General features: G+C 37.5%; 2 protein-coding genes across 4 annotated transcripts in view; one reads left to right on the top strand and one right to left on the bottom strand.

The window, feature by feature from the left end:
* The window catches only part of RFC1 (replication factor C subunit 1), a 32,220-nt gene extending 24,175 nt beyond the window's left edge, over nt 1-8,045 (top strand). Inside the window, exons 15-25 of the mRNA XM_051789934.1 lie at nt 1,088-1,202; nt 1,658-1,746; nt 2,761-2,898; nt 3,319-3,414; nt 3,579-3,677; nt 4,143-4,297; nt 4,413-4,530; nt 5,447-5,592; nt 6,077-6,290; nt 6,756-6,947; nt 7,498-8,045. Of these exons, the coding sequence (XP_051645894.1) occupies nt 1,088-1,202; nt 1,658-1,746; nt 2,761-2,898; nt 3,319-3,414; nt 3,579-3,677; nt 4,143-4,297; nt 4,413-4,530; nt 5,447-5,592; nt 6,077-6,290; nt 6,756-6,947; nt 7,498-7,599 (1,464 nt within the window). The 3' untranslated portion in view covers nt 7,600-8,045. The remainder of the gene's footprint in view (nt 1-1,087; nt 1,203-1,657; nt 1,747-2,760; nt 2,899-3,318; nt 3,415-3,578; nt 3,678-4,142; nt 4,298-4,412; nt 4,531-5,446; nt 5,593-6,076; nt 6,291-6,755; nt 6,948-7,497) is intronic.
* A 371-nt stretch (nt 8,046-8,416) lies between these two features.
* The window catches only part of WDR19 (WD repeat domain 19), a 42,615-nt gene continuing 23,902 nt past the window's right edge, over nt 8,417-27,129 (bottom strand). For 2 of the 3 annotated variants that reach the window (XM_051789919.1, XM_051789916.1), the window contains 12 exons: nt 26,262-26,408; nt 25,687-25,811; nt 23,915-24,027; nt 23,010-23,078; nt 22,575-22,652; nt 17,324-17,420; nt 14,942-15,066; nt 14,198-14,279; nt 13,403-13,553; nt 11,998-12,121; nt 10,162-10,238; nt 8,437-9,482 (listed from right to left, as the gene is read on the bottom strand). In XM_051789919.1, coding sequence (XP_051645879.1) covers nt 9,368-9,482; nt 10,162-10,238; nt 11,998-12,121; nt 13,403-13,553; nt 14,198-14,279; nt 14,942-15,066; nt 17,324-17,420; nt 22,575-22,652; nt 23,010-23,078; nt 23,915-24,027; nt 25,687-25,811; nt 26,262-26,408 — 1,303 coding nt within the window. In that variant the 3' untranslated portion in view covers nt 8,437-9,367. Of the gene's footprint in view, nt 9,483-10,161; nt 10,239-11,997; nt 12,122-13,402; nt 13,554-14,197; nt 14,280-14,941; nt 15,067-17,323; nt 17,421-22,574; nt 22,653-23,009; nt 23,079-23,914; nt 24,028-25,686; nt 25,812-26,261; nt 26,409-27,129 lie in introns of all 3 variants that reach the window. The other variant, XM_051789918.1, reaches the window with a different exon arrangement.

The raw sequence follows: 27,129 nt of genomic DNA, 5'->3' as shown, positions 1-27,129 counted from the left end.
ATCTGAATTTAGAAATTGGCTTGTTCTAAGGTACTGGAACACTGTGCTCACACCACATTTAGTAGAGGATCAGCCAAGAACTCCATCTTGCAGAAATACCATTAAAGCTGACTTACTAATATAGTATTGTTGTAACCAATTGTAGATTAGTTTTCTTCTTTGACTTGCAGGAACTTTTGTAGAATATCTTATTATCAACTTGGAAGGATTCAGAACTATTGTCATCTATCACATCGTTGTGCTAGGAAGAAGTGATTACTTACTTGAATATTTGAGTTGTATACAGTAACTCCCAGTTCCCTCCCCCCACCTGCCCCTTCTCCTTAGAGTTTTGTGTCAACAAGTTGCTGCCACACCCAAAACTAGACCTTCAGAAAAGCTGGATGTACTCTCCTAGGCTCATTTCTTTCTCAGAGCGTGCTTCTGTGACTTACTCAGAGCTGCCTCAGGTCTCTGCAGAGCATTTCAGTGTGCTCCACAGGAATCACCCACAAAACTGAGTTGTTAAGGCTACAGTACCAAGGCTGTGTGTGCTCCCTGCTGTGGTGTGGCATGCTCCTGGCAGGGGAGTTTGCTGATAGCAGCAGCTGGGTTAAGTTCTGTCAGGGACTGACATGCAGCCCTGTGCTGAAGTATTAGTGCTACTGGGGGAGCCATGTGTTTCCTATGAGTTAAATTAGTTAAAAGCTGCTCTTTCCTGCAGCTTTCAGAGGGATGTGATATGTCTCTGTTATGCAACTGGAAATACCATGGAGCTTAGCCAGCCTTGGCTTGTAGCTCTGTTTCTATCCCTGGTGGCAGTTCTGTTAATCTTCCAGAACTAAATCTGTGCCACTGACTTCAACCCTTTCCCACTTGGCTCAAAAAAAAAAAATCTTTTGGGCTTATCTGTTCTGTGTATAGTTATAAATATTTCTGGAGTGTGACAGAAAAGGAGAAAGGAATCAAAGCCACAAACCGTACGTGAAACCAGTGTTGTAAGAGCTTTCTTCTGCAATTCTGAAATACTATGTCTGATTTTGATATGTGTGTGCTTTTTCAGTGTTCTGTGTTCTCACTTTTTGTGTGGTTTCTGTGTTTGGACTAGGAACTGGGGTACAGCTACGTGGAGCTGAATGCCAGTGACACTCGCAGTAAGAACAGTCTAAAGGAAGTAGTTGCTGAATCGCTTAACAACACCAGCATCAAGGATTTCTGTTCTGGTATGTCTGTTGATTGAAGGAGGATTTTTGATGTATTAGGAGTCTGGTTACAGGAGGGACAGAGCTTCTTTTATTACATAGCAGTGTTAGGAATTTACCTTGCTTGTCACGTGGAGGAATCCAGATCTAATGGATGGGTTCATTAAGTAAGCTGTTTTATTTCCTGTTCTATTTAGAATTAAATCCTGCTATTAGTAGAATTAGTTGTTAATCTGCACAAACTACTCAAGAACTCTGCAGTTGCTCCTGTGTTCTGTGGGACTCGTTTCTAGGAAGATAACACGATGTTATAGTCTGGTGTGTGAACACAGATTCATGTGATCAAGTGGCAGAGCATGAGGTTCACCATCACCTCAGTTGCCTAGGATGGGGTTACCTAATCTATAAAGCATTGGGTAAAACTCTGAGCAAGACTCTTATTTCCATCTCATTTTCTTGTCCATATTCATTTTCAGGCACATCCTCATCAGTTAGCGGGAAACATGTATTGATCATGGATGAAGTGGATGGTATGGCAGGCAATGAAGACAGAGGAGGGATTCAGGTGAAACTGCTAAAGTTCCTGGCTAATGCCATTGCTAAGAGTGCACACCATATATAGCACAAAGTATTCAAGCCAGTCTACTGTCCTCAACCCATGGCCCATAAACAGAAATTCTCTAATCTGATGTATTTTAGAGGTCTATCTTTGTATAAGAATTGTGCATTGATAGAGGGGAAAAAAGATACTTGTGTAGAAGAAGCCTGGAGTGACGAACTTGGGTGTGTGCACTTTAGAACAGGTAAATTTATCCTAAGGTCTCTCTATGGTGACATCTACCTGCAGTGTGAAGTTTATGCTCTGGCTGAGACAGTTGCTCTTTTCCATGGGCAGTAACACTGAATAACTAATTTGTGGCATAGGCAGCATAATCTTTTGTTCTCCTTAGCAGCTCTGGTTTTAGCTTCTGAAGATTTCCTGTGGTCATAGGCAATACTTTGACAGTAAAGGGCATACAGATCTTTAGCTCAGATGCAGACATTTCCATTGCAGGAATATGAAACGACTGCATTTCACCTTCATTAGAGCTGTAAAAGTTTGTTCTGGCAAGCCTAGTAATGCCAAAACCTCAGGGTTGAGCTTTTTGCATGGGGAAGAGCTGATCTTTTTACTGCTTCATTGTTCGTGGCAGGGTGCAGTGTGCTCCCTCTGGGCATAAACCAGGTCAAACTGGCCTTTGGAGAAATGAATCTAGTTCTGCAAGTGGACAGCTCTGCTCTGGGCTACTGATCCTCATTGCTTCTTGACGAATGGTGCAAACATGATTGCTGGAAGTAGACAGTGGAAGTGGGTATGCACCAGACTTATTGCAGCTGAATAGAACAAGAAGTGAAAAAAGTAGGTGATGGGGCTAAGTTTGCACTGTGTTAAAAATGTGATTACAGTAGGAGGAGTTTTATAGACTTCCATCTGTCAAGGATCTGATTTAAGGCAGGGACTAATGATGTTTGGTATGACATTTTAATCATTCTTTTTATCCAGGTTATGTGATGTAATTGTAACGTGTTTAAATTGCAGGAGCTGATTGGTTTGATTCGACACACAAAGATACCCATCATTTGTATGTGCAATGATCGCAACCATCCTAAAATCCGTTCCTTGGTCCACTACTGTTTGGATCTTCGTTTTCAGAGACCTCGTCTAGAACAGATTAAGGTAAGAAGGCTGTGGCTGTAAGGGCTGCACTGAATTACCATCAGTAACTTCTGCCTTCACGTGGGAGAATTTTATGCAGAATTGGATACACCACTTAATTGATAATCTTAGTGAGTAACTCTGCTTTTCAAAATGGGTTGTCTGAGTTTTTCTTCTCAAAGAATGAAGTATCCCAAAGTCTTTCAGATTTTAGATGTCTATCTTAAAAATATATCCAAGCTGGGTTTTTTTTAAAAGATCATGCACTTTTTTACATCAGTTTCAAGCATTGCTTATGTTTATGGAAGAGAATTTGAACTACACGTGCTTTAAAAAAATAGAAAAATATGTAGCGCTCTTCCGTAGATGTGTCAATGTGTTCTGCAGGGGAAAGAATTCATAGGAATTCTGTAGTGACAGTTTCTCAATTGTGTATTACAGGGTGCCATGATGTCTATTGCATTTAAAGAAGGTTTAAAAATTCCCCCACCTGCAATGCAAGAGATAATCCTGGCAGCAAATCAAGACATCAGACAGGTCAGTGCCAGTTCATCATCAGTGACTGTTCAGATAGCATGTTGTGTACATTGACTTCAAAGTAGTATTTGAACAGTATTTTTATGTTTAAAGATCAGGCTGCTTCTGCTTGAGTCTTCATTGAAATCCTACTATGCTACCAAATGGTAAATTTTGTTTTCTAGGTTTTACATAATCTTAATATGTGGTGTGCAAAAGATAAATCATTGACTTATGATGAGGCTAAGACAGATGCCAGCAGAGCCAAAAAGGATATCAAATTGGTAAGTGTCAAATACTGTCTTTTATATTTGATATAAGGATATCAAATTGGTGTCAAATACTGGCTTTTACTATCATATTCTGATATAATCACTAGGCTTTATCAGCATCTTCTGAACTAAAGCACTGAACTAAAGCCTAGATTCAGGGAGCTATCACATTTGCCACAAAGAGTTGAAGAGCAGTAAATCTGAGTATATATTTTGATGTACTGCTCTATTACGTAAGATGCAATTATGAAGCTTATATTTCTCATCCTAAGTTCTTTGTTTAGGAGATAATTCTCTTAATATTTAAAGTGAAACACAATTCTTAAAACTGGTGAAGTTCTGGGTAGGAAATACTGAATGTGGAACTTGTACTGATGAGTCGAGATATTCCTGGATACTAATTTTGTTGATATCATGCTCTCTTACTGTTTGTGTTGACCTGCTACCCACTGACTTATTGAAATATCATTTATTTAGGGCCCTTTTGATGTCGTCCGGAAGGTTTTTGCTACTGGAGAGGAAGCTTCTCGTATGTCTCTCATAGACAAATCAGATCTTTTCTTCCATGACTATTCTCTAGCACCTCTTTTTGTGCAGGAGAACTATGTACATGTGAAACCAGCTGCTGCTGGGTGAGTTACTCCATACCCGAAACTAACATAGGCTTTTGTGTCAGGGAGTCAAAGTAGACTAAAATCTACCTGGATATTTTTGCTTTGTAATACAGTCAACTTCATTTTTTTCCAGAGGAAATCTGAAAAAGCACTTGGTGCTTTTGAGTAAAGCAGCTGATAGTATATGTGATGGTGATATAGTGGACAGACAGATTCGTAGCAAGCAGAACTGGAATCTTCTTCCAACACAGGTGAGCACGTAACGCTCATTTTATGTGCTTTAAGGGGCAACCAGTGTTAAAGACTGATCTGTGGAAATCGGCATTTCAGTATAATTTTATGACTTGTATAGTTCATACTTCATGTAGTATTCTCTGTTCCGCTGGTGATTTGAAGAGTTTCCCATGTCCATATTAAGCCCATGCTGCAACATGAAATGAAGTCTTCTGAAACTTTGAAAAGCTTGACTCTGTTATGGAAGCATAACACATGGTGTGTGTATCACTCCTGATGTGCAGTTACCCTGTACTTCCTCTCACCAGTGCAGGATTTCTCCCAGAGCACAGAGGACTGAAGCTTTGTCACTGTATTTCTTTTAATGACCACTGAAACACTGACAAGACTTGTGCTTAAAGGATTATGGCTGGCATCAGAAAATGCATCATAATGCATTGTAGGTGAAGTTGAAAGGCACCTCTGGAGACTGTCCAGTTCACCCCCTGCTTTGTGCTGGTCCAGAGAGATGAGTTGCTTAGTGATGTAGCTGAGTTAATGCATATTTGCAGTGTTCTTTGGAAATGTCTCCTTCACTCTGTCCATCTGTTGGACATCACAGCACTTGCTTGTGTGAAGGCAGCTGTTTGACCACACTCTGAACTGAGAAACATGAGAAACCAAACAGGGTTTTTTTATGGTTTTCAAACCCCAGATAATTTCACAGGTGTTTTAGAACATGGTAACAAACAGGGTGGAACAAGAGATGAAGCTGTAACCCAAGAGGGATTGAACAGAAACAAGCAACCAAGAGATAGTTCTCTTAAAACGAGCTGTTTCCACTGTTGAACTTACTGACTACTCTTTCCATGCAGACCAGTAGGGTAGTGTGTTATGGTTTCAGTGAGATTAATTCAGTGTGATTTGAGTTTGGCATGTGTGTTACTTTTTCAGGCTATTTATGCAAGTGTTCTCCCAGGGGAGCTGATGAGAGGTTACATGTCCCAGTTTCCTGTCTTTCCCAGCTGGCTGGGGAAATTTTCATCCACAGGCAAACATGATCGTATCATTCAAGAACTGGCAATGCACATGAGTCTCAGGTAGTACTGACATTCTTCTGCTGGCATTCTGTTTATAGTGATAGTTTGTTCTTGTGCAGTTCATTACCTACCATTAATTCCTTGCTGTGCTTGGTACAAACAAGTCACACGTTCATATATGCTCTCAATATGCTTGTATATTCTTTCTGACACTTTTCTTAGTGCTTAATCTAAGCAGCAGTCAAACTAAAACCACTTTTGATAGTCAGCAGTACTTCATCTTTTTTTTTTTCCTCCCTGAAGTTGTTTCTCAGTAAGGGATATGTTTCCACAGACTGATTGTGTTCAAATCCCTTGCATCAGTTACCCCTGCTGCAGGTGTGGCAAAAGGAATGGCACAGTACAACTTGCAGTTGGCTCTTAAGGCAGCTGATTGTCCATTTGCTGAGGGCCTCCTTACCTACTTCTTGCTTGGTCTTTAGAAGTCAGTGGTGGTGGCTGTACAGATTTACTTACTCAGTACTTTACTTTCAATTTGACAAAGAACCCAGGCATGCAAGAGGACAGTAAATATGGAGTATTTGTCGTATTTGCGCGATGCACTTGTCAAGCCCTTGAAAGACTTAGGAGCAGATGGTGTACAACAAGCTATAGCGTTTATGGACTCTTACTGCTTGATGAAAGAAGATATTGAAAACATCATGGAAATAAGCACGTGGGGAGGCCAACCCAGTTCTTTTTCAAAGCTGGATTCCAAGGTAAAATTCACCAGTGAATTTTTTCCTTTTCTTCCTTATCTTTAAACAAGAAATCCTAGAATAATAGCTGTGGTATGGATGTGCTGCTGGAAGACTGAAGTTGGTGCAGCTGGTTATTAACTAGTAACTAACCCTACACTACTTTGAGGTGTTTACCCCCAGTCTGAATATGCTGTGTAGTCTGGCAGGTGTTCAGTGCTGCTGAAGGTGGCTCTGGTGTGACTTGGATTAGGTGGCAGCAGAACAACAGTGCTGCAATTACACTGTAGGCCTAAGCAAGAAGCATCTGAAGATGCATACTCTATCTGATATATGCTCTTAGATGCTTTCTGTGTCCTTTTCTATGTATCTTTGGTCACGTCTTTCCAAGGGAAAGGTGATTTGGAATCTCTAGCTAAGAGCTGGTTAGCTAACAATCTACAGTTCCTAAGCTGATGCTCAGTTTCCTTCCTTCCAACCTGACAGGTCAAAGCAGCTTTCACACGTGCCTACAACAAAGAGGTACATCTGACTCCATATTCACTTAGCTCTTTGAAGGCATCTAAAAGGCAGTTGGGATCTGCAGGGACATTGGAACTGAGTGAAGACTTGAATGTGGAAGAGACCCAGTCTGATGAGGATGAGCAAGATACTGTTGAAAGTGATGCAATGATTAAGGTAATTTAGTTTCCTCAGTATTAAACCACCACACTGGTTTTTTTGTTTGTTTTTAGTTACCTTTCTGGGAGTTGTAACACCATCTAAACAAATTAAGAAAAAAAATGTAATAGATATATCATCTCTCAACTTCTAAAAACTGGTGGTAGTGTAAAATAGTCTGTTATTTCCATCCACTGTCTTCTGCTTGAATGTTGGACCAAAGTGAGACATCACTGTAAACTCATGATTGCTGCATTTGATTCCAAAACTTAGTAATATTTTAGGTGTTGTTGGGGATGGTGCCATTGGCAAGGAGCAACCCCAGGCCTTTGTGTGTGGTATCAGAGATGACAATCCTAGGAATACCCTTTGTGTCTATCACCAAATGGGAAACTGTGGTCAGCCCTTAGGGCAGAGTCTGTGCTCTCCATGGCATTTAAAAACCTCACACCTGAAAGGGGACAGAAAGAGGAGACTTTCTTTAGCACTGATTGCCTTTTTTTAAACTTATGGTATTGTCAGGTTGCAGCTGGATTTTAAATTGTTTGTTTGTATATTCTGTTTGTAGCAAAAAAAGGCGAAGTCTTCCAGGCTGCCAAAAAGAGAGAAAAATGAAGAAACAACAAAAAAAGAAGGGAAAAGAAAAGAGAAAACGAGACATTTGGAGTAAAATCTTACTTTGGATACAGCTTTGCTTATCTAATTTCTGGCAGGAACATGAAACAGATCCAGTGCTGCAGCTGGGAAAGTAGAACCAGGGCATTGAAAATGCTCCTCTTATAGAGGTGCTGTAGCTCCTGTACTCTCATATGATGCCCTGCTGTACTTACTCTTAACGTGGTAATTGTTACAATCTATAAATATCCTTGTGCAACAAACACCAGGTGCATGAACGTGCTGAAAACGTGATGCTTAGTTACCTGGCATTTATGCTGAGTCTTCCTAGGACTTCACTACTTTTTTTTTTTTTTTAATAAATCTCCTGGCATTATGTGGTGAAGTCTTGTAAATAGTATATGATGCAAAAAACTCCAAACATAAATTGCCTATTTGTACATTATAGAAATTACGCAGTATATAAAATTACAATAAAATGTTTCACAGGACTCTTTTAAAGCTTTGGTTAAGTTCGTGGAGTGTTCTGTCTCCCTTTTTCCAAGGTTTTGTCTTTCCTTCAGGTATAGGATGTGGTGTTCCTCTTTTCCTAAAACTTCCCTTTTGTTCAGTTAGAGACACAGAAATTAGTGAGGGATTTAGTCCCAAAACTTGAGTTGTATCTTTAATCAAAACCAGAAAGGAATATTTAAAGAGTAAGAAATGTTTAATAAAAAGTACTCACAACAATTCATAAGTAATACTGAAAAAAATAGTAGGGAGTTTGTTATGTGAGCAGCAAAAAGGAAAAACTAAGATTGCCCCATGGCTTGTCTTTGGTGTAGATAAAATGCAAATTCTGCTTGGTAGGAATTATCGGTTTTATTACTACAATAAAACAAAGTACAAAATTTATAAAAAGCTAAATATTTACAGATATCACAAAATAGAAGTGGCATGGTTGTTATTACACCATTGTGGGAAAAACTTGTGATAGAGCTTTTCTTGTTGTTTGCCAGCCAACACAAGCAGTTCTAAAAATAAACAGAGGTTGTTAGTCATATCTTGAGATACAGACATCGTGATGGCAGACTTCTTTTCTCAGATCAGGGAAAAACCCAAACCAACTAAAAGCTCCCAAAAAGAAGTTTATTGTGGTATATATAACTTCTCACAAGTGCATTACTCTGACCTATTGCTGAGTTTTTATGTAAAGTGGTTGCAGTAGTAAATCTGCCTTCAAATGTCAAAATTAACAAGGAACTTCGTTAACTCATTTTCAGTTAACCATTTCTTTAAGAAAACCAAAGTCTTGGATCTGTGTGGTATAGACAGAGCAGTGCTCTCATTCTTTGAAATATGAGTATTTCAAGCCAATACTTGTTGCTGTTATCCTGGGATATATTCTGTTAAATATACAAGATCAGATCATGTAACCTGCATTTTAGATCTGCTCCTTCCAGTTAGCACCTCTCTCTCTCCCCCCCTGCACTTAAACCCTTGTTGGAGGATCTGTAGGAGGCTGGATAATGTTGAGATCTTCAAACTGCTCTCTGTGCTACTAAAGAACAGCTGGTGTTCCAAACCAGAACATCTTGCAGATGTTAATGTGCTCACAGAAGTAAACGGAGTTAAAGCCCAAATTAACAACCAGGTCAGTTGCAGTAGCAAAGCCTACTGGTGTTTACATGCCTGAGGGCAAATATGGGAAATAGAGCTGGGCCTCAGTTATCTGGGGCTGTAAGTTAAGATTCTTGAACACAATTCCTTGCTGGGAGAAACTCCCAGTGTCCTCTAGAATGAGCCCTGTTCAGTAAAAACTATAGATTAGCACATACCTGAATTTATTGGTCCCCTTCTTCTGGTTTGAGGTACGCCGTGCAATCATTTATTTTCTTAAGATCAACAATGTTAATCCTTTCAGAACACATGGGACACACGTTTTCAGTCTGTAACATGCTGTTTTAAAGGAAGGGGTGACTGGTCAAATGCTAATTATAACATTTTTGAAAGGAAGCTGGGCCCAAGGCAGAAAGCCTAGAGCAGAGTTCTGACCTGTGCTATGTAACGTGCAGGACAGAGCAACAGCTGCTTCTATCTACATGGAGCAAAGGTTGGTTTGGTTTTTAACAGCACACCAGGAAGGCTAGTTGCAGTGAGTGAGCAGAATTTGGCAATTAAAACATATACAAAGGAGCTTGGGCTAAAACATGAAGTTTTAGCAGCTTCACAGTTCCTGACATTGGAATGGAGCTATCCAATCCCATTCTCACACATGATTATTACCCAATTCTGTGTGTATTTTGTTTGTTTTGGTGACTGCTGCTGTGCCCGTTTCCTGCCCTGCCCCCATATCAGGCCTTCTTCCTGGAACGAGCTGAGAACTTACACAAGCTCCCCCTCCATCTTCACTCCTGAATGCAGCCCTGTTGGAGCCCTGTGTCATGGGCCCAATTCTTTATTGTAGCTTTAGGTCCACTTTGAAGCAATGTCCTGTGAGTATGGCAGGTGCAACTACCGAGTAAGGGGGATTCCTCTTACCCAGCTGTTACATGTTTTTAGTACCAAATTAAACCATTTGCTGCTAAAATATGAACAAACACTGGAATTCTGCAATAGAAAAACCCCCCAAACTTACTTTTTGAATTCTGAATAGAGGGCAGGAAAGTCACAGTGTGGGCAAACTGTCCAGTCATCACGTACCATGTGTCGACCCTGCACACAAAAACCACAAGTAATTAAGGGTCAAGTTCTGCCCTGGTACAGTGGGCATCTACTTTTGTACCTGTTATTGTGAAAAAATCTCAGCAGCTGAGTTCTAAGATCTTGAATTAAAAACCCCAAACTGTAATAGTGTTAACTGTAGTCTGATTACTGTGTAAATTCTGTAACTAGAAAAGGAGCTCTCAAAGAGATGCAGTGTTTCCACTATCATTTTTCTTTCTCTTAAAAAAAGAAATCTAACAGTGTATTGAAATACAACTTTTAAAATTGTTTTAGTTTGGTAATTCTAGAATGCTATCTGTACATCTCTATCCAGAGCTGTACCTAAATCCGCTGGGATTATTGGTGTTGTGTATGACATACCAAAAAATGTCCCCAAAGCCATGGCACATGAGCCCATTCAACACTGTCAAGTTTGTGAGCATAGTGCCTGCCTGGTATTTGCCTCTTTACATAGAAATATTTTTCTCTTTTTTGCTACAGTTTACTAATTTGCTTTTGGTAGAAAGAATTTGTATCTACCTTTTCAATAGTATAAAAACACAGCAGCAACTTGAACTACATCGAGATTTGTGCTGTAATACGATTTGCAACAGCAGACTGCTTGGTACTGACTCTCATTAGATATTTGAAAATGCCACATTCTTAATGATGTTACAAATACCTGTGACACAAATGAAATATAGCCAAGATGGACATATATTAACATGCACGCTATGTTTAGATCATAAAGTAATATTTAAAATCCTTTGTTTTTTCCTTAAGATAATACTGCTAAAGTATACCCGTCATCTTATTCTCCTAAACCAAGAGTAAAAAAAGCCAAACATCACATAATTGATATAAATTTTTTTGTAAGACTTAATTCTTTAGTTTTAATAAAGAATGTTAACTCTAACATTTGATTCCTGTTCAAATAAGTTCTCTTTTGTTCCATTCTAGTATGACAATTCACTTGAACCTAATAAAAATAAAGTGTTATCCAGTAGCTATACAGTAACTTTGTTTCAGGATACTCTGGAGTGTACTGAAAAGGTAGGGAGGGATACATTCCCAGGCAAACTTCTTATTTATCAGAAACTGCTGAGGTCACTGGTTGAACCATTACTTAACCTTGGACGTCCTTAAAAATCTGCTACGTTCTGGCTATTACATTCTGGGCATTTCCCAAAACAGACTTTAGAAGTTTTATTGGGCGTTTTTTTTTTGTGGTTTGTTGTGTTGTTTGGTTTGGGTTTTTTTAATGATTTTTTTTTTCATTTGAAGTCTTGGCAGCCTGGAATTTTGGGGAGGAGAGCTGTGCCCTCCACAAGCTCCTGTACATGGAAAAGGAAAGGGGTACTTCTGTCAGCTGTTAGAGCCTCTGAGCAGAGGGCTGAACTGGGAAGGTGCCTGCAGCACAGTCCTGTCTGTTCTCCCAAGTGCACCAACTGCATGTGTGCTGGGGATTCCTGGTACTCCACCTGCCTTCTCAAGAAGCTGAAATGTTCCAAAATGACTTCCTGATTTTACTGTCACCCTTAAGTTCCTGCTACTTGTAGGTGGCAACTCAGGACACTCTATGACAAAGTGTCAAAGACAACAAGAACGTTTTTTACTTATTTAGTAACATTAGAAAAAGGCACAAACCATAAAAACACCTAGCTTGGATCTACTAGCAAACCAAAGATATTCAGATAAACTTATTTGTAGAAGGGAAGACAGGCTTTGCCTTCGTTGTCACAGTGCAGAAAGCATGGCAGACACTCACGGTTGCAATGCAGTACGGGAGGTTGTTTTTACAGCTAGGACACAAAAGTTCGCACTCCGGGAGCTGGAACGCACAGTAGGGACAGGCTGTTGTTGGCTCTTCTGTCTCAGTTGTGTCTCGGTGTCTAAAAGATACAAGTGTGAATAAAACCCTTAAGCTGTTTGAACTGAACAAAGCTGTTTTACAATGCCACTGATATTTAGCAAGTGCTTTTCCTTTGAGTTAGTTGCACAGCTTCCAGCTGCTATTTTATATTCTATCCGCTCATTCCTTTTAACTATCACCCAAGTTTCATCACAATTATGTAAACTTGGAAATAGGTCATTTTCCATTTAATTAGAAACAATTATCACCTTTTAAAAGCTGTAACAGATCCTAAAACTTTGAAAGCTTTCAAAAATCGAGGTCTATACATATGGTTTCTCTATTTCAAAAGTTTTTCTGTGGCAGGACCACAAAGAACTGGAGTAACCAGAAAAAACTCTGGCTTTGTGGTGGGACTATACAGCTTGTAATTGCCTTTGTTTGTCCAAGCATCTGTCAAAGTGATGGGCCTGCTCCAGACATCATGGCACCTGAGTTAAGGGGGAAGGGGCAGGAGAGAGAACTATTTTCAGATTTCTTAGGTGACCTTAATGTCTCTTCCAACTATGAGGAAAAGTATGAGGCACCACTTTACACCAGCTAGGGACCAGTCTTGACACAGTGGAACTTCTTGTCATACGAGTCACCTGTTGCTACAAATTTACTTGGCTTCAAGCAGAGACATTGGATAAGTCCATGGAGAGCTTAGAGACTTAATGAATAAATACCTAAACCACCCATACAAGTTCAGCAAGTCCCTGAGTCTCAGAGTGGTTAGAGGCTAGTAGAATAAATGAGAAAAGCATTACATATGCTTGTCCTGCTCTTATACAACTACCTATGCTTCCTCTTCTGGCAGAAAAATTGGCTAGCATCTATCAAAACTTCAAATAAGGAAGAAAATGTCAAGAATTCATATACTTTATTTGCCCTCCCATTCTTTTTTATCTTAGCCATTTAGTCAGTAGTCTAAATCACAACACACATAATGCTGCTCCTGTAGTAGCTAATCATTTGGCTGTACCTTCTCAACTAGAGACCAACTAAACCTGTAAGGCTGCACTGGCATCTCTATGGACAAGACAGAAGAAGTTACTGCTCGTGAGGAAGCATTTTACATTCACGCTGCATTTAAGGTTTATCACATCCAAGGGAATAGAAGATTCTTTAATTTTCAGAGAAGGGTGGGAAATGATTCTTAGCCTTCCAAATTTGAGACAGCAAAATAATATGAAGTGAGGATAAAGGCTTTATGAGCAAAAAGAGCATTATAAATAAAGCCTTGGTATCGTGTCGTGTACATTTGATTAACACCACTCACCTGACCATTGTTTCAATTTTTTTTTTGTATTTAGGATCTATTTTATTCCTATACTCGGGTCTCATCAACATGGCAGCAAAACTGAAGGCTGAGTTTTTCAATCCTGCTCTGTGACACTCAATTACAGCTGAAGTCAAAATTGGCACAATGTCTGTAATAGAATGGAAAAATGATGTCAAATATTTGTTTACCAATATTAATGTTGAAACCCTTTGAGCTAATATGGTTAAAAAGGTACTGATGAAAAAATACAGTATTTTTCTTCTTCCTCATGGTAACAGTTGCAGAATTTGGGGCATTCCTGTAACCATATTCAAGAAAACCACAGTTTCACCTCTCACTGCCCTGCACTCCTGAAGCTCACCATGGCAGCAGGAATGTTCAGATTATAACCATTTCTCCCAAATCTGGTCTGCCCTGTTTAAAGCCTACATTTTAGTCTACATTTTTCATGTACCCAAGAAGTACTCCCAAAAGAAGATCAATTAAAATTTTTTCATGAAGTCCCCGAACCAATCAGTTCATTACACACCATCCTGAGACTTTATGTTTGGTTCAGGCCACTCAGTAGTGCAGTTACAGTGGGCGAGGACAGATTAACCTGCTGCTGACGATCCCATCCTGGAGGCTGTATATCAAAGAGCTCTCCTGTGGGCTGTGCCAGAGCACACTGTGTAGTTATACTCTGCTGTGTGCCAACAGCATCACGGGAGGAGAATGAGCCTTGTAACACAATGCTGATGAATGAACTGCCCTGTGGAGCACAGCATGCTCCCCTACGCTGGCAGCACTTACGTGATGGGAACTTGCTGATGTTGTTGGCGACACGTATAAGCATCCGTGCTCCCTTCATGTGATCACCACGTTTCACGTGAATCTGGAACATAACAAACATACCAAATTTACTGCAGCCATTAGAGAGTAATTCTTGCAGCCTGGTCTTGGCATTCATCCTGCTGGGAGCTGTGCATCCACAGCTCTTCCATGAAACTGAGCAGAGCTGCACTAGAGACTCCATAGTGGCTCTTTCCCAGAACAGTCTTTCTGGCCTTCAGCCTGCTATTTGCAGGCTCTTGCCCCACTGCTGGTAGAGAGGGAGGCCAGAAGCTGGCTGCAGGCTGAATGGATATCTTGATGGGCATCCATGGGTTAACTACTAGAAATCATTTGAGCCCCCTGCTTAATTTAATTTACAAAAAAGCAGTGATCTACTTACGGATAATAACAACAACAGTAATAGCAAATAGTTGTACTAGTAGTATAGTATTTTAAATTATGAATGCAAAAGAAATACAGGAAGCCATGTGTAATTTTAAATTATTCAGTGTTTAAAAAAAAAAAGCTAATCAAAGAGGCAGAAACAACCACGGATTATCCTCCTGAAGCTTGCAGTTAGCATGCACTTGGATTCTGTGATACAATCTATATGACAATATGTATATGGATGCTCTCTATATGGATACAGAGCATCCACATGTACAGTTCAATAAATCACAGACGGTGCAACTTATGCATAAATTCAATTTCTCAATTCTTTACCTTTACTAAAATATAGCTGTGTAGAATCATAAGGTTTGTGGCCATCTCAGAAGAAATTTTAATCTTCTGGGTTTTTAACTCTGAATACATACTGAAGAGAACATCACGTGCATTTCGGTAGTTTCCTTAAGAAAAAAACAACAATGAACAGTAAATTTAATATTTCATAACAATTTATTTACTTTTGACATAAAGGGAAGCTGAACAGGAAGTTATGTTGATTCTTAGAGTAAAACCGTTGCATGGCAATTTCTTTGGAAAGCCACAGGCAGCTGCTTTTCACAGTATCCTAAACAATATCAGCCAGGGAGTTAGGTAAAAAAAAATACACTTGAAGTAATCTAAATAGTAGCAAAATATATATGTAGATGACAGTTGAATATAATGAACTTTAAAAGTGGAAGATGCTGTCTCCAGTACATTGTTTCCACATTAAAGGGGAGAAAAGGTATTTTTAGAATAGTTAGAGGTGTTATTTCTTTTTGTTCTTCAATGACAGATATTCAAAAGCTATTGCTTAAATGTTAGTTTAACATACTTTTACATGACCATTTGCTTTGGCAACTCCCTGCCTCTGTGACCAAACAAACCCCAAACCTGTTGAGAGATGATTAAATTTTGAATTCCCTAGGTTATACTGCTGCAAGGTTATTGTCAAAGATCTTCCAGAAACCACAGGATTCCATTAAATGATCGACATAGCTGAAAACAACTAGTGTTTAGTATGGTTAGACTATCCTTAGTTGTTTGTTCTTGTTTTGTTTTGGAGGTTGGTTGGTTCGTCAGTTATTTTGGGATTTTTTTCATTATTAGAGTCTGAGGAAGACATACTCTTTGCAGCTGGAAGCATTTAAAGGAAATTTCAGATTCAGTTATTTCAGCAAACTTTTTCCTTGTCTCCCTATATTTCTTTATCACCAAATGTTTTTACTCTATAGAGCAATTTGAATCAAATAGAACAATTGAATCAAATTGTGGAATTTGTGTGAGGCAGCTAAATAGCACTCCAGAATTAGCTGCTGGAAAACAACATTATTTTTTCATGCTGTATTACTTGCTCTCAGAATAATATGACGAGTCCGACAATCATGTGATTTCACAGATTTCACAGAAGATTCTGAGTTGGAAGGGACCCACAAGGATCGAGTCCAACTCTTAAGTAAATGGCCCAAAGGGGGATCAAACCCACAACCTTGGTGTTATTAGCACCATGCTCTAACCAACTGAGCTAATCCCATAAAAACAAGGAAAATTGCACATGAAATGGCATACCCAGACTAAAATACCAAACAATATGACTTAAATATTATTGTTACGTGGAGTTTTAAGGAAAGAACAAACTATATTTGGTGCAAACTTCAGAATCAAACTCACTGAAATCTGCTGAAGAGGGGGATGATCTAAAACTGTGCCTCACCAGAAGAAACAGTTTCTGCAAGATTGGCGATTTTAATGAGACAAATATTGTGCTTCTTATTACACAGTTGTAGAACACATCTGTACTATTAGGGAATAAGAAATACACTGTGGGATATTGCCTTTTAGATACAAGTTTTCAGATTCAGAGAAGCTAGTAAATATTTAAACCCTTGAGCCATTTCATTTCCTGCTTCTGTAATTAGCACAAATGCATTATTCACTGCTGTGATGGATTGGGAGATTTGCTTGCCAAGGATTTCAGAGAGGTTTTTCCACTCCTTAGCCCAATGCTGAGGAGCAGCCCATAAATGTTAATTTGCCTGGGCTGTTCCCAAGGCTGCTATTTTTCCTTTATAGATTTTTTCTTTCACATAATTGAAATGAAAAGCAAGCAGTGTTATGGTAGGGTTGTTGCTGGGCTACAGAGGAGAGTGAATAATGGAGATGATAGCTATTTTGCTTTTAGCCCTGTCTCTTATTATTTTCCTCTATTTCTAACTTCAGCTACCCATTACAGGGGAAAACAAGGCTTATATAAGCACGTGTCTGGTCCTTCAACAGAAGTCTTCTCCTGTGCACATCTTCTAGTGAAAAAAGTCATGTGCAAAGACTAAAGGATCAGTATCTAAGTCAGAAACTACATGTAGAAATTGCAATTCTATGATCTGGGATACACAGAAAATTAAAGTCACAGGCTGTCTTAATCACTACTTTTACTTGAACGTAATAAAGAAGACAGATATTTTCCACAAATTTCTTTTTTTTCCCAGCATTTAATATACAGGTATAAGTCCCAATGTTTTCACAAAGGCTACTTTCAATTAAAAATTAAACTTGAATACAATTCCAAGCACTGATACATGTCTTCTCTACCTATAATCCTACATAAATAACAGTACTCTGGGCAGGGTGTCTGAGGAGGCAGCATCAGAGATGCTGTCACATCAGGGAAAACTGACTTACCTGAGCACTGCTCCTCCCTGGCAATTATTACAGCAGTTCTGGCAGCTTCTCGGTACTGCTTCAGTGCCATGTATAAGCGGAACAGGTACTTGGCATCCTTAATGAAATCATACAAAAGCAATTAATATATACTGCTGTACTGCTTTCTTTACTTGCTCATCCCACCATTCTCTAAAGAAAGCAGACAAGTTGGCTTGTTTCGTGAGGAGCTCTTTGTATCAACATGGTTCAGCTTTGCCACATTCACCTGCAAGGCTTGGCTGTCACTACACTCACAAACACCCATGCTGAGGACTCTCAGGGAGTCCTGGCAGGTCACTGCCAAGCCCTGTCCATATGGATGCAGAAAGCCACAGATCACCAGGCACATGGAGAGTTTTACAGGTGGAAACCTAACAGCTTCAGATGTATGGGTAGTTATGGTGTCAGAAAAGAACCAAAGGACTCCTTTTAGAAATAGAAATCTTGCTAGAAATGTTTAAACTGCCTTATGAATCTAGATGCACACACAGCTTAGTGTGGATAAGGATGACAAAGTCTAGCCATTAAAGAGTGTATTGCTCTGGGACCAGATAGTAAATATCTAAGACAGCTAAAAAAATGAAAACCAGGGAAGAATCAGCTAACAAAAAACCATAAAATTTATAATTTGCTATACCATGTATTTTGATGGATTATATGATTCAAGAATGGCAAGCGGAGCAAAGGGTTTGCCCCAAAACTGTCAATCCAACAGCAGGCAAATTAGTGAAATAATTTTAAAACAAATTTAATAAGGTGGCAGTATTGTAGAAAACAAACATGAGTTCTCTTTTTGTAATGTCTACTCAAATTTCTAGTTAAAAAAAATTAACAAGAGAAAGGAGAATTGGGTTTTTCATAAGGATTTTTAGAAAATCCTCAAAAGAGGTAATTCATAAAAATACAGCTAAAATACAAAATAAAATGACCTTGCTTATGTTGAAAAGGAATTACTAAATGAAAAAAAAACTGAGCTAATGTCACTATTTTATATCTTTAGCATATCTTTAGTGATTTCTAAAATTGGATCAACTAAAAAAGTCTGTACATTATAATCTTTTAACTAGTAAATCGGGATTAAATTAAGCTGAAATATTGCATATAGTGGTATGTTTCCAACTTGAATGTACAAATCACAAAAATTGACACTGGTAGCTTTACAGACAGTTTAGTAAAAAAATCCAAACCAACTAATTCTGCATATTAATAGTAAATCCAAACATTTACAATGTGTATTCTATGTTAAAATGGTATAAAAATTTATATAAAAAGAATTGTATTAATCAGTGTTGTGCTGTTCTCTGGAATACTATGTGGGTTTCGTATGTAAGTCTCAGAACAAAAAAAGCAGAACTTCAAAGAAACAGAAATATGAAGATATAAAGACATTTCCTTAGAGAGAAGATGAATGCAAAGATTAACTTGATACTTGAGAAGCAAAGAAAAAAAGACAAAAAAATCACAGAAATAAAAGCAAGAGAGAAAGACTGGCATACAGAAAGAAAAAATGGAAGATAAATTCTGCTTTTTAACCTGCAATATAAGGGAAAACATTAAGCAACCAAAAGTAGTTACTGTTAAACTAATGATGGAGCAGAATTTTAAGTAACACATGATCAAGAGGTTGAACATCTTAAGAACTGTAATTTAACAATAATGAAATAGTTATCTGGATAATAAAGTAACCACAACTACTTACACTAGCAGATATTATTTATCCACTGTAAACTGCCTTAAAAAGGAAAATTGCTATTCCCTGAGTGGGGTAAACCAAAAATTATTTATGATGTAATTCTTCTCAACTTCTGACACCACCTAATGACCACAGATGGCCATTCCACTGATGATAGCAGAAGGCTACACTACTTTCCCATCCAGGCTGCTTCTGCTTTTTCTCCTGTTGTAGCAGGAGAGAATTCTGTCCCAGCGTGGACAGGCGGCCATACATGATATTTGCCATGTCCCTAATTATATTTTACTTAAATAATATATTTAAATTACTTACATGGCCGCCACACGTAGGAAAAAAATAGGTATTTATGGAAAATTAGTCTAATGTTTTACTTTTATATTCTTACCTCTAAAATCAGTAAGTTTAAAAGCTAAAAATGCAGGAAAGAATTTTCTACTGACAATACATTTCCTAAGGTCTTTAGAAAAATTTATTATTGCAATCTAACTGATCTTAATATTGGATAGCTGCAATTGTAATTTAATTTTCCTTTTTAGAACACATGTACTCAGAAAATATGCACACAGAAAACAGCAGAACCTTGCTAGTTAACACTCTCTGAAAGAAGACACATGACAAATTACGAATCTTTACATGTTAAAGTTAACAATTACAATAGTTGGCAAAGTAATGTATCTAAGAAATAGTTTGTAATTAGTCAGATAATAACATATCAAAATAGTGGTGAGCATAATAATATTGATTATTATCAATATATAATTAAAATGCCACATAACTTTGGGTGTAGAAGATTTAAAGCAATTAGTCTGCTGTGAGTGATGATCTGGTTTGAAGATCAATGTTTGAATAGATTAGCAAGTTTCTGCTGCATGACTACTTTTAAGTTCACTCTTTCAGCTTTACAAAAATGCCACCACAAAGAAGCTGCTATTGTCTAAAAAGAACTCCACTTGCTTGATAAGTTCAAAACCAGTCTCCATAGCATAATAAAGATTAATTGTTTTTTAAAGTAATTTTTACAATAAATATTTACAATTTGATAAAGTAAAATTTTGTTACTCACTGAGAGAGACTATGGTAGATTGGATTAAAGCATTCAGAAGAACAAGAAAGAGCTTTTAAACAAGGAAAAGAATGCTCTGCATTGAAGTTCAAAACAATGCTAAATATGGCATTTATGGCATTCTGCACAAAATTGCTAAGTGTTTTCTAAAATCTTTAGAACCTTTTCACTATGAAGATCATACTGTAGCTCACTTCCCTTACCCACTCCCATATACTTCTCTGAACAGGTTGCTGTTTTGGGAAGAGACTGAATGGTACAGTTTCTGTCCACCCAACTTCCAGCATAAATATGAAATTAGTCTTGCTTACACTGATACTGCATAGATTTTTCATCCAATGTCTCCAACAGCTTAATTCTCTTTGGGTTCTTGCAGTTGAATTCTGTCTGCTTTGCTATGTTTTGCTTCTCTCATAATTTTTTAATGTTTATATTTCATATTACAGGTAAAAATAAGAGACGAATAATAAAGAGCTAGAGGTTTGTTTTGGTTTTATTTTATTTTATAAAAGCCAAGTCAGCTTGGCCATCAACTGCTCAGTGTCTCTAAAAGTCTAAAATATCAAACCCTTGATCTCTATGCATCATACAGAGAGAAAGGAGAATTTCCAGTTTCCCAACAGAATCACAAACCAGAGTTGTAATATTAGGGGTCAAATAACTTACTGCATCAAGAACATGGCATCTCCATTGTTACCAAATCTTATTCCCCTCAGTAAGGCATAACTTATTCTTCCATATACATAATTTTGCACATGACTATATTTACCATGAATTTGTATGAGACACTAAATTGCTTGACTAAGCAATTGACTGCAGACAGCAATATCCCCACCTGACATCTCTCTTTCACAGCAGAAACACATGGGTGCCACACCACTTAGCTCACATTCCAGCTCTGCTGTAACAGGCAGTAAAACTTCAAGTGGTTCAGCCACTTAGTTCCATGAACTCAAGCTCAAATATGACTGAATGTACTACAAGTTCTATTATCATCAAAGCCAAAAATGGACTGGGAAGACTTTTTCTACAGCTCAAACTCAGAGAAACCAGATAACCCTTCAGCAGTCACACTGTAAAAGAGCTTATCTTAAGCTCAAATGCTCATTTTCTGGTGTCTAACATTTTTACAGTGGCCATTTTTAATCTGTACTGGAAAAAACCAACCATGCTAATACAAGAAGGTCAAAATCTATTTCTTGTATTGTAGATACAGCATAGACCTAATCTATGTTCTGCTTAGCTTGTGAATTATCCCCTTCTTTTATTACCAAAGCTGTGGCATTGGCAGCTAATACACAAAAATCTGTCAACAAGTATCTTCTAACTCCCAAATCTGTATATACAAGAGAAAAAGATGAAACAATCTACCAGTCTGTCAAAAGTCTTTTATTACCCAGTGAATTAATTGCTTTTAACAAAGGAGCAGGAAACCTGGAAGAAAGGGTAATGGTTCTTCCCAAATTTTATTAATTGATCACATGAAATTAAAAGTCTCATAGCACAGAGCACCTCATACCTCATCTCATAAATAGTATAAAAGAAAAAGAATGTAAGGTTCTAAGTGTCCAAAGAAGATTTTCTGTAACAATAATGAGTGAAAACATAAAAATCAGTACAGTACTTTATTATTAATAAAATTTAGGAAGGTTTGTCACCAAAAATTTTCAAATATGCCTCTTGTTTTTTCTAATTTTCTATAATAAATTAAAGATGTAATTTTACTCTTCAGCCTAGAGCAGAAACTCTGTGCTTTAGTTTACAGAAGTACAGCCTGTATCTGGAGATGAAACCGACTCTATGAATAATCAATTCAACCTTTAAACTAAATACTTCTATATAATAAGAAATCCAAAAAGGAAGACTATTTTGGAGTTGCTTTTGGCTTAGCTTGTGAATACATGGTCATTAATCACTTCGGCAATAACAGGAAGCTGCTAATTTTGAATATCTGTCCAACACCCTTTTCTGCCTTATGTGTGAACACAAGAACTAATGTATTAGTTCTTCAGGTTTTTGACCTTCATCTCCTATTTAGTACCTTATTTTGTTCCACTGCAACAGTTCAACCAATTCTCATACCACAGGAAGAGATCAGTGCTGTAGCTGCTCTCCAGACATATGCATGCTGTCTGTCCATCTGGGAAAGGCAACAGCCAGCTGGCAAACCAGCACGAACAAACAGCTAAGTTTTGTCTCTTACCCTCAGCAGGAGCATTAATTTGGACTGCCTCTGTCCCACTACCTGTTTTCATAAAGATGACTGAACTATCTAAGATAGTTACTTCCTTTCTCTATTTCTGAAGCTGAAGTTACTGGGTGAATGACTTGCAAAGTGATCATCCACGTCTTGCTCCTTAATGAAACCAAGCTAAAGCACAGTCTGTGTCTACCAAAAATTTTAGGACAAAGTAAGGTCAAAATACCTTGTAGCATAGCAACGTGACACAACAGCACTGATAAAAATACAATACCTGGGGCATGCCATCACTTTCTCCCATAAGATAGTCAATCAGCTGATTTGTTAGGGCTTCATCTTTTGCCCGTCCCACCTGTTAAATAAAGACAGAAGAAATCATGATAGAAGAAGGAAAAATAACTTACTCATAAGGAGGTTTTCTGTAAGACACTGAAACTAGATAGATTTAGAACATTAATTTTTTTAGTTCTGTGTGTTCAAGCCAGATGATTCTTTGGTTCATCAGTTTTGACATGGAGTAGTTCATATTTATTTTATAATGTGTTATGTTGGGATTTTTAGATATGTTTAGATATCATCTTTACTGATACAGTTTTCCTTCTATTTACATTCTGTTCAAATACACACACTGATGCTAGGCAAATGCCACAATACTAAAGGTAAACTTCTTGAAGAGATGAAGAATTTTTGTTTTATCAAAGTTGCTTACTGTTTCAATTGCCATTTCTATAGCCAAGTTATCTTCTGTGCTTGGACTTTTCATAAAGTGCCTTAATGCCTAAAATGATACAGAAGAAAAGTTAAAAGTGAGACACATGAAATTAGCTTTTCACTAATTTTTATCTCTTCATTTTGACAGACAAGTAGCAAACTAAGTGCTTATCTCCACTACAGAAGTAGCAGCTGCTCTTACAGATACTCCTGCAAGAAACAGTTGAGTCTTTGCCAAATTCTGGTGTACAGCTTCATCAACTGTGAAAGATGTTCACAGCAATATGGCGAGAAGAAATTAAAGATTAATGTGCACTGGACCCCCCTACACCCCAGTTGAAGGAGTTGTCACCTACAGTGGCTGTAATTTGCAAAAATAAATCATATTTTTTTTGTATGTATTCAATATGCAAAAGCCAAATGTTTAATAAGCATCAGTTCATTGATTTGTACCTGATCAAAAGGATGTATGTCAATCAACATACTTCAATTAACATATTTTCTTTTAAAAAAAAAAAGCTTTCAGTTAAGGAATGCTATAGTATTAAATGAATTAATTACTTGGCAACCAAGTCTCTGCTGGTCCAAGCAATAAAATGCAAATAAATTCTACTGCTGTGGATCATTTTGAGATATGCTGACAATAGTATATCACTGATCTACCTGGAGCTTCTACTGCTATGAAAAGGTTATGTGCATAGCAGTGCATAATTCACAGAATACAATCTAGATAATTGTAAATATAAATAGTTTGCTTATGGATTTTACACTTTAAAAAATTTCAGTATGTCATCAGTTAAAGCATTTAAAATTTACTATGAACTTTTCTGATTTTGAAGTATTGTATTTTGAACAGTTTCTATGAACATTTAACTTCCACTATTTTATTCTTTAAGTACTGACCCGTCCATATTGACCACACAGCAAGAAAAATTTTCCCGCCTGAAAATGTTTCTTTTCTGCTTCAAAATATAGTGCAATGCTCTGATAATCTTCATTGCTGGTACTTTCAGAACCTGCAACAGAGAGATCACAGTAATAGCAGGGTATTCTTATTAAGTAAGATAAAGGCCCTAGTGAAGGAACAAACTCCTATTCTACTTTTTTTTCCTACTGACATTCAAAGAAAACCAAAGCCAGACAGACTCAAATTATGTCCTATACATTTCTTCCTATTTAATCAGACTAAATGTCAGAAATCAGGAGCTAATAATGCAGTGAAATAATTGTTTTCCCAGGTTTTACATCATGATGGGATTTCTGTTTTTCATAGAGTCATAGAATGATTTGGGTTGAAAGGGATCTTAAAGATCATCTAGTTTGAACTCCCTGCAATGGGCAGGGACACTGTCAATTAGACTGGGTTGCTCAGAACCCCATCCAACCTGGCCTTGAACACTTCCAGGGATAGGCCATCCACAGCCTCTCTGGGCAGCCTGTTCCAGTGCCTCACCATCCTCAAAGTAAAGAAATTTTTCCTAATATCTAATCTAAACCTATTCTCTTTCAGCTTAAAACTATATCCCCTTGTCCTGTCACTACATGCTCTAGTAAAAAGTTATAATAAAATGACATAGTAAAATGGCATAACTATGATCTAATAATGAATTTTTCCATCATGCCTTGGCAACAGTAAAACAGAGCAAGTGACTATGAGATTATCGCCTGAATTGCTTTCACAGTTTAAGAAGAGGGAAGAATATTTGTATTGCACAAAGCAAGACTTTTAGGACCAATGTAACCATATGGTTGCAGGGAATAATACTACCTAAGTCTTCTAATCAAGACTCCATTATACTGTACACATGTAAAACAAAGACAGCCACTACCCCAAAGTTAGTTTTAAACCCTTTTTCTACCCATTTAGGTTACAATTTGAGACATCCTATTTTGGACGTGAGAGAAAGACAAAAGCATATGAACAGCAGAAAAATAGTGGCCACCTTGACAAGCAGCTGCCAAGTTGGCTGCTGCCAAGTTTTTAAAATCTTCATAACAAGAATTCATTTTTTAAAGGAAGAGATTAATTGAAAATATGAGATAATTTGATAGATACATATGTGGGAGTGTTTCCACAAAGAATGGTGCTTGACACAGATGAAACCCATAAAATTTAGTGCAAATTGACAAGCTGGACACTGACTGACTTGATGGCCTGAGATAAAAGTCAGCTTCTCAGTAAAGTCTCCTTTTTGCCTGTCACTGAGACAAGAGGAGGCCATGAAGGGCCTTAAAAGGAAAAAAAGGAAAGAGAAGTGACATATACAAGTAGGAAAAGAGCTGGAACCATGAGAAAAGGGAAAGGGGACAAAAATCAAGAAATGCACCACTAAAATGCCCAGTTTTGTATCAAGGTCAAAGAAAGGGATTCCTCAAAGGACACAATAGTCAAGACAAATGTTTTACCTCTATGGATAAACAAAAAAAGGCTGTAGCACAAGCAAGATTTGAAAACAACCCAGACTGAAGACCAAGGGAGGTACCTAAGTTGAAAGGAAATTCTGGTTTCTAAGACTGAAGTACACCGGTTGTCAAATCTGGTCATGATGACTGGAAATGGAAAAGACTGGGAAACAAATCTTCACATCCCTTGATTTATGATTTCTAATTGGTTCAAATCAATTAAAAGAGCAGCAAAACATAATGCAAGCAAAATATGAACCCAGAACACTCACTGATGATATCAGCATAAATCTCCATTTTGTTGTGTTGTTGAGCTAATGTGAAAGCTTCATTATTGCACTTGGACATGACCAGGAACTGGATGGCAGAACCATAGTCACCAAGCTGCAGAAAGAATCTAATCAGAATAACAAATTAACACCTTAGTACTAATCAGCATAATGAACACACCAAATGTTTTAGGAATATGGTATATTTTGTGGCATACAAATATGATACATTTCTAATTAATTTTGTATCTTGATTTTTATTAGATTGTTTAGACCTTAATTGTTTTAACTAGGTTACTAAAACTACTTTAGTATAAATAATACCATATGTCAATTTTTATTACTGTTTAAACTTATTGTTTCAGGTTAATATAATTTTAATTGGAAAGTTAAGAAAAAAAAAACCAGTACCCGTTTAGCTGTCCAAATCTTAGAGAACTCAAATCAATGCACTGAAATATATAGTCTGGCAAGTACCAATAACCATAGTCTAACATTTTAGCAAGCCTCCCAAAATTCCCATAGGTATGGCCTCTTTCACCCCTTTTTTTTTTTAACCTGCATAATATGATTGTTACCTGGCCACCATCTTTGCTCCTTCAAGAGACTGTGTTTCCCTCACAATATTAACAGCCTTTTCAGGATTATTAAGGTGATCCAAATATAGTCGAATTACACTATCCCACTGTTTTGCTTGTTCATAAGCTATCACAGCTTCCTTGTACCTGCAAAATAATGGTTCCATATCAGTTTTTCTAACTTTTAAATAACTCTTTATAATACAGTGTGAAAGAAGCATACAGTATTTTATTTCTGCAAGATTACTCTGTGACACCTTCCTTTCAGTTTGCATGTAATAGCTTTGTTCTGCATTTACAATGGCTTTTTTGGTCTCTATTTAATTTTCCCTTGGGAGAACAAAAAGCAGAGGCAACAGAAAAATCTCTACCACAACACTGTTTTTGACCTACTCTTCCAGCATCCCTTTTGGTATATATTAAAAGAAGTTCATCTGTTCCATCAGCAAACATCATCTGTTCCATATGAAATCACTTGGGAGTGAGAGAACAATAAAAACCAAACATTATCACTAATTCTACAATTTTAAAAATAAAGCCTCTTTTCTGTTCTGTAGAAAAGATCAAAAAATTTGTCATTCTCCCACTACTCAATTGACACAAACAGTATTTTCTAGTCTTATCAATGCAAACATTTAGTTTTGGTGCTGTTTCATATTATATAGTATTATTCTGAAGCACATTTACTTACAGGTAAGGACTAGTAGAAACTACATTTTGTGATTAAATATAACCTATTTGGGGCCTTCACTTCAGCTAGTAACTTCACATTATTCAACATTTTGCAAGTGCAGCCCTTAAGATGTAACAGTAATTTGGTTCTAGAATGAAAAAATTTCCTTCATGATTATTCTCCCTTTGAGTGACC

Source organism: Manacus candei, unplaced genomic scaffold (assembly GCF_025592945.1).
Source record: "Manacus candei isolate 608988 ecotype Guabito, Panama unplaced genomic scaffold, ASM2559294v1 h1tg000028l, whole genome shotgun sequence".
Taxonomy (NCBI): Eukaryota; Metazoa; Chordata; class Aves; order Passeriformes; family Pipridae; genus Manacus; species Manacus candei.
The sequence above is the reverse complement of the archived record's forward strand: the minus strand, read 5'-3'. Positions and strand labels throughout refer to the sequence as shown.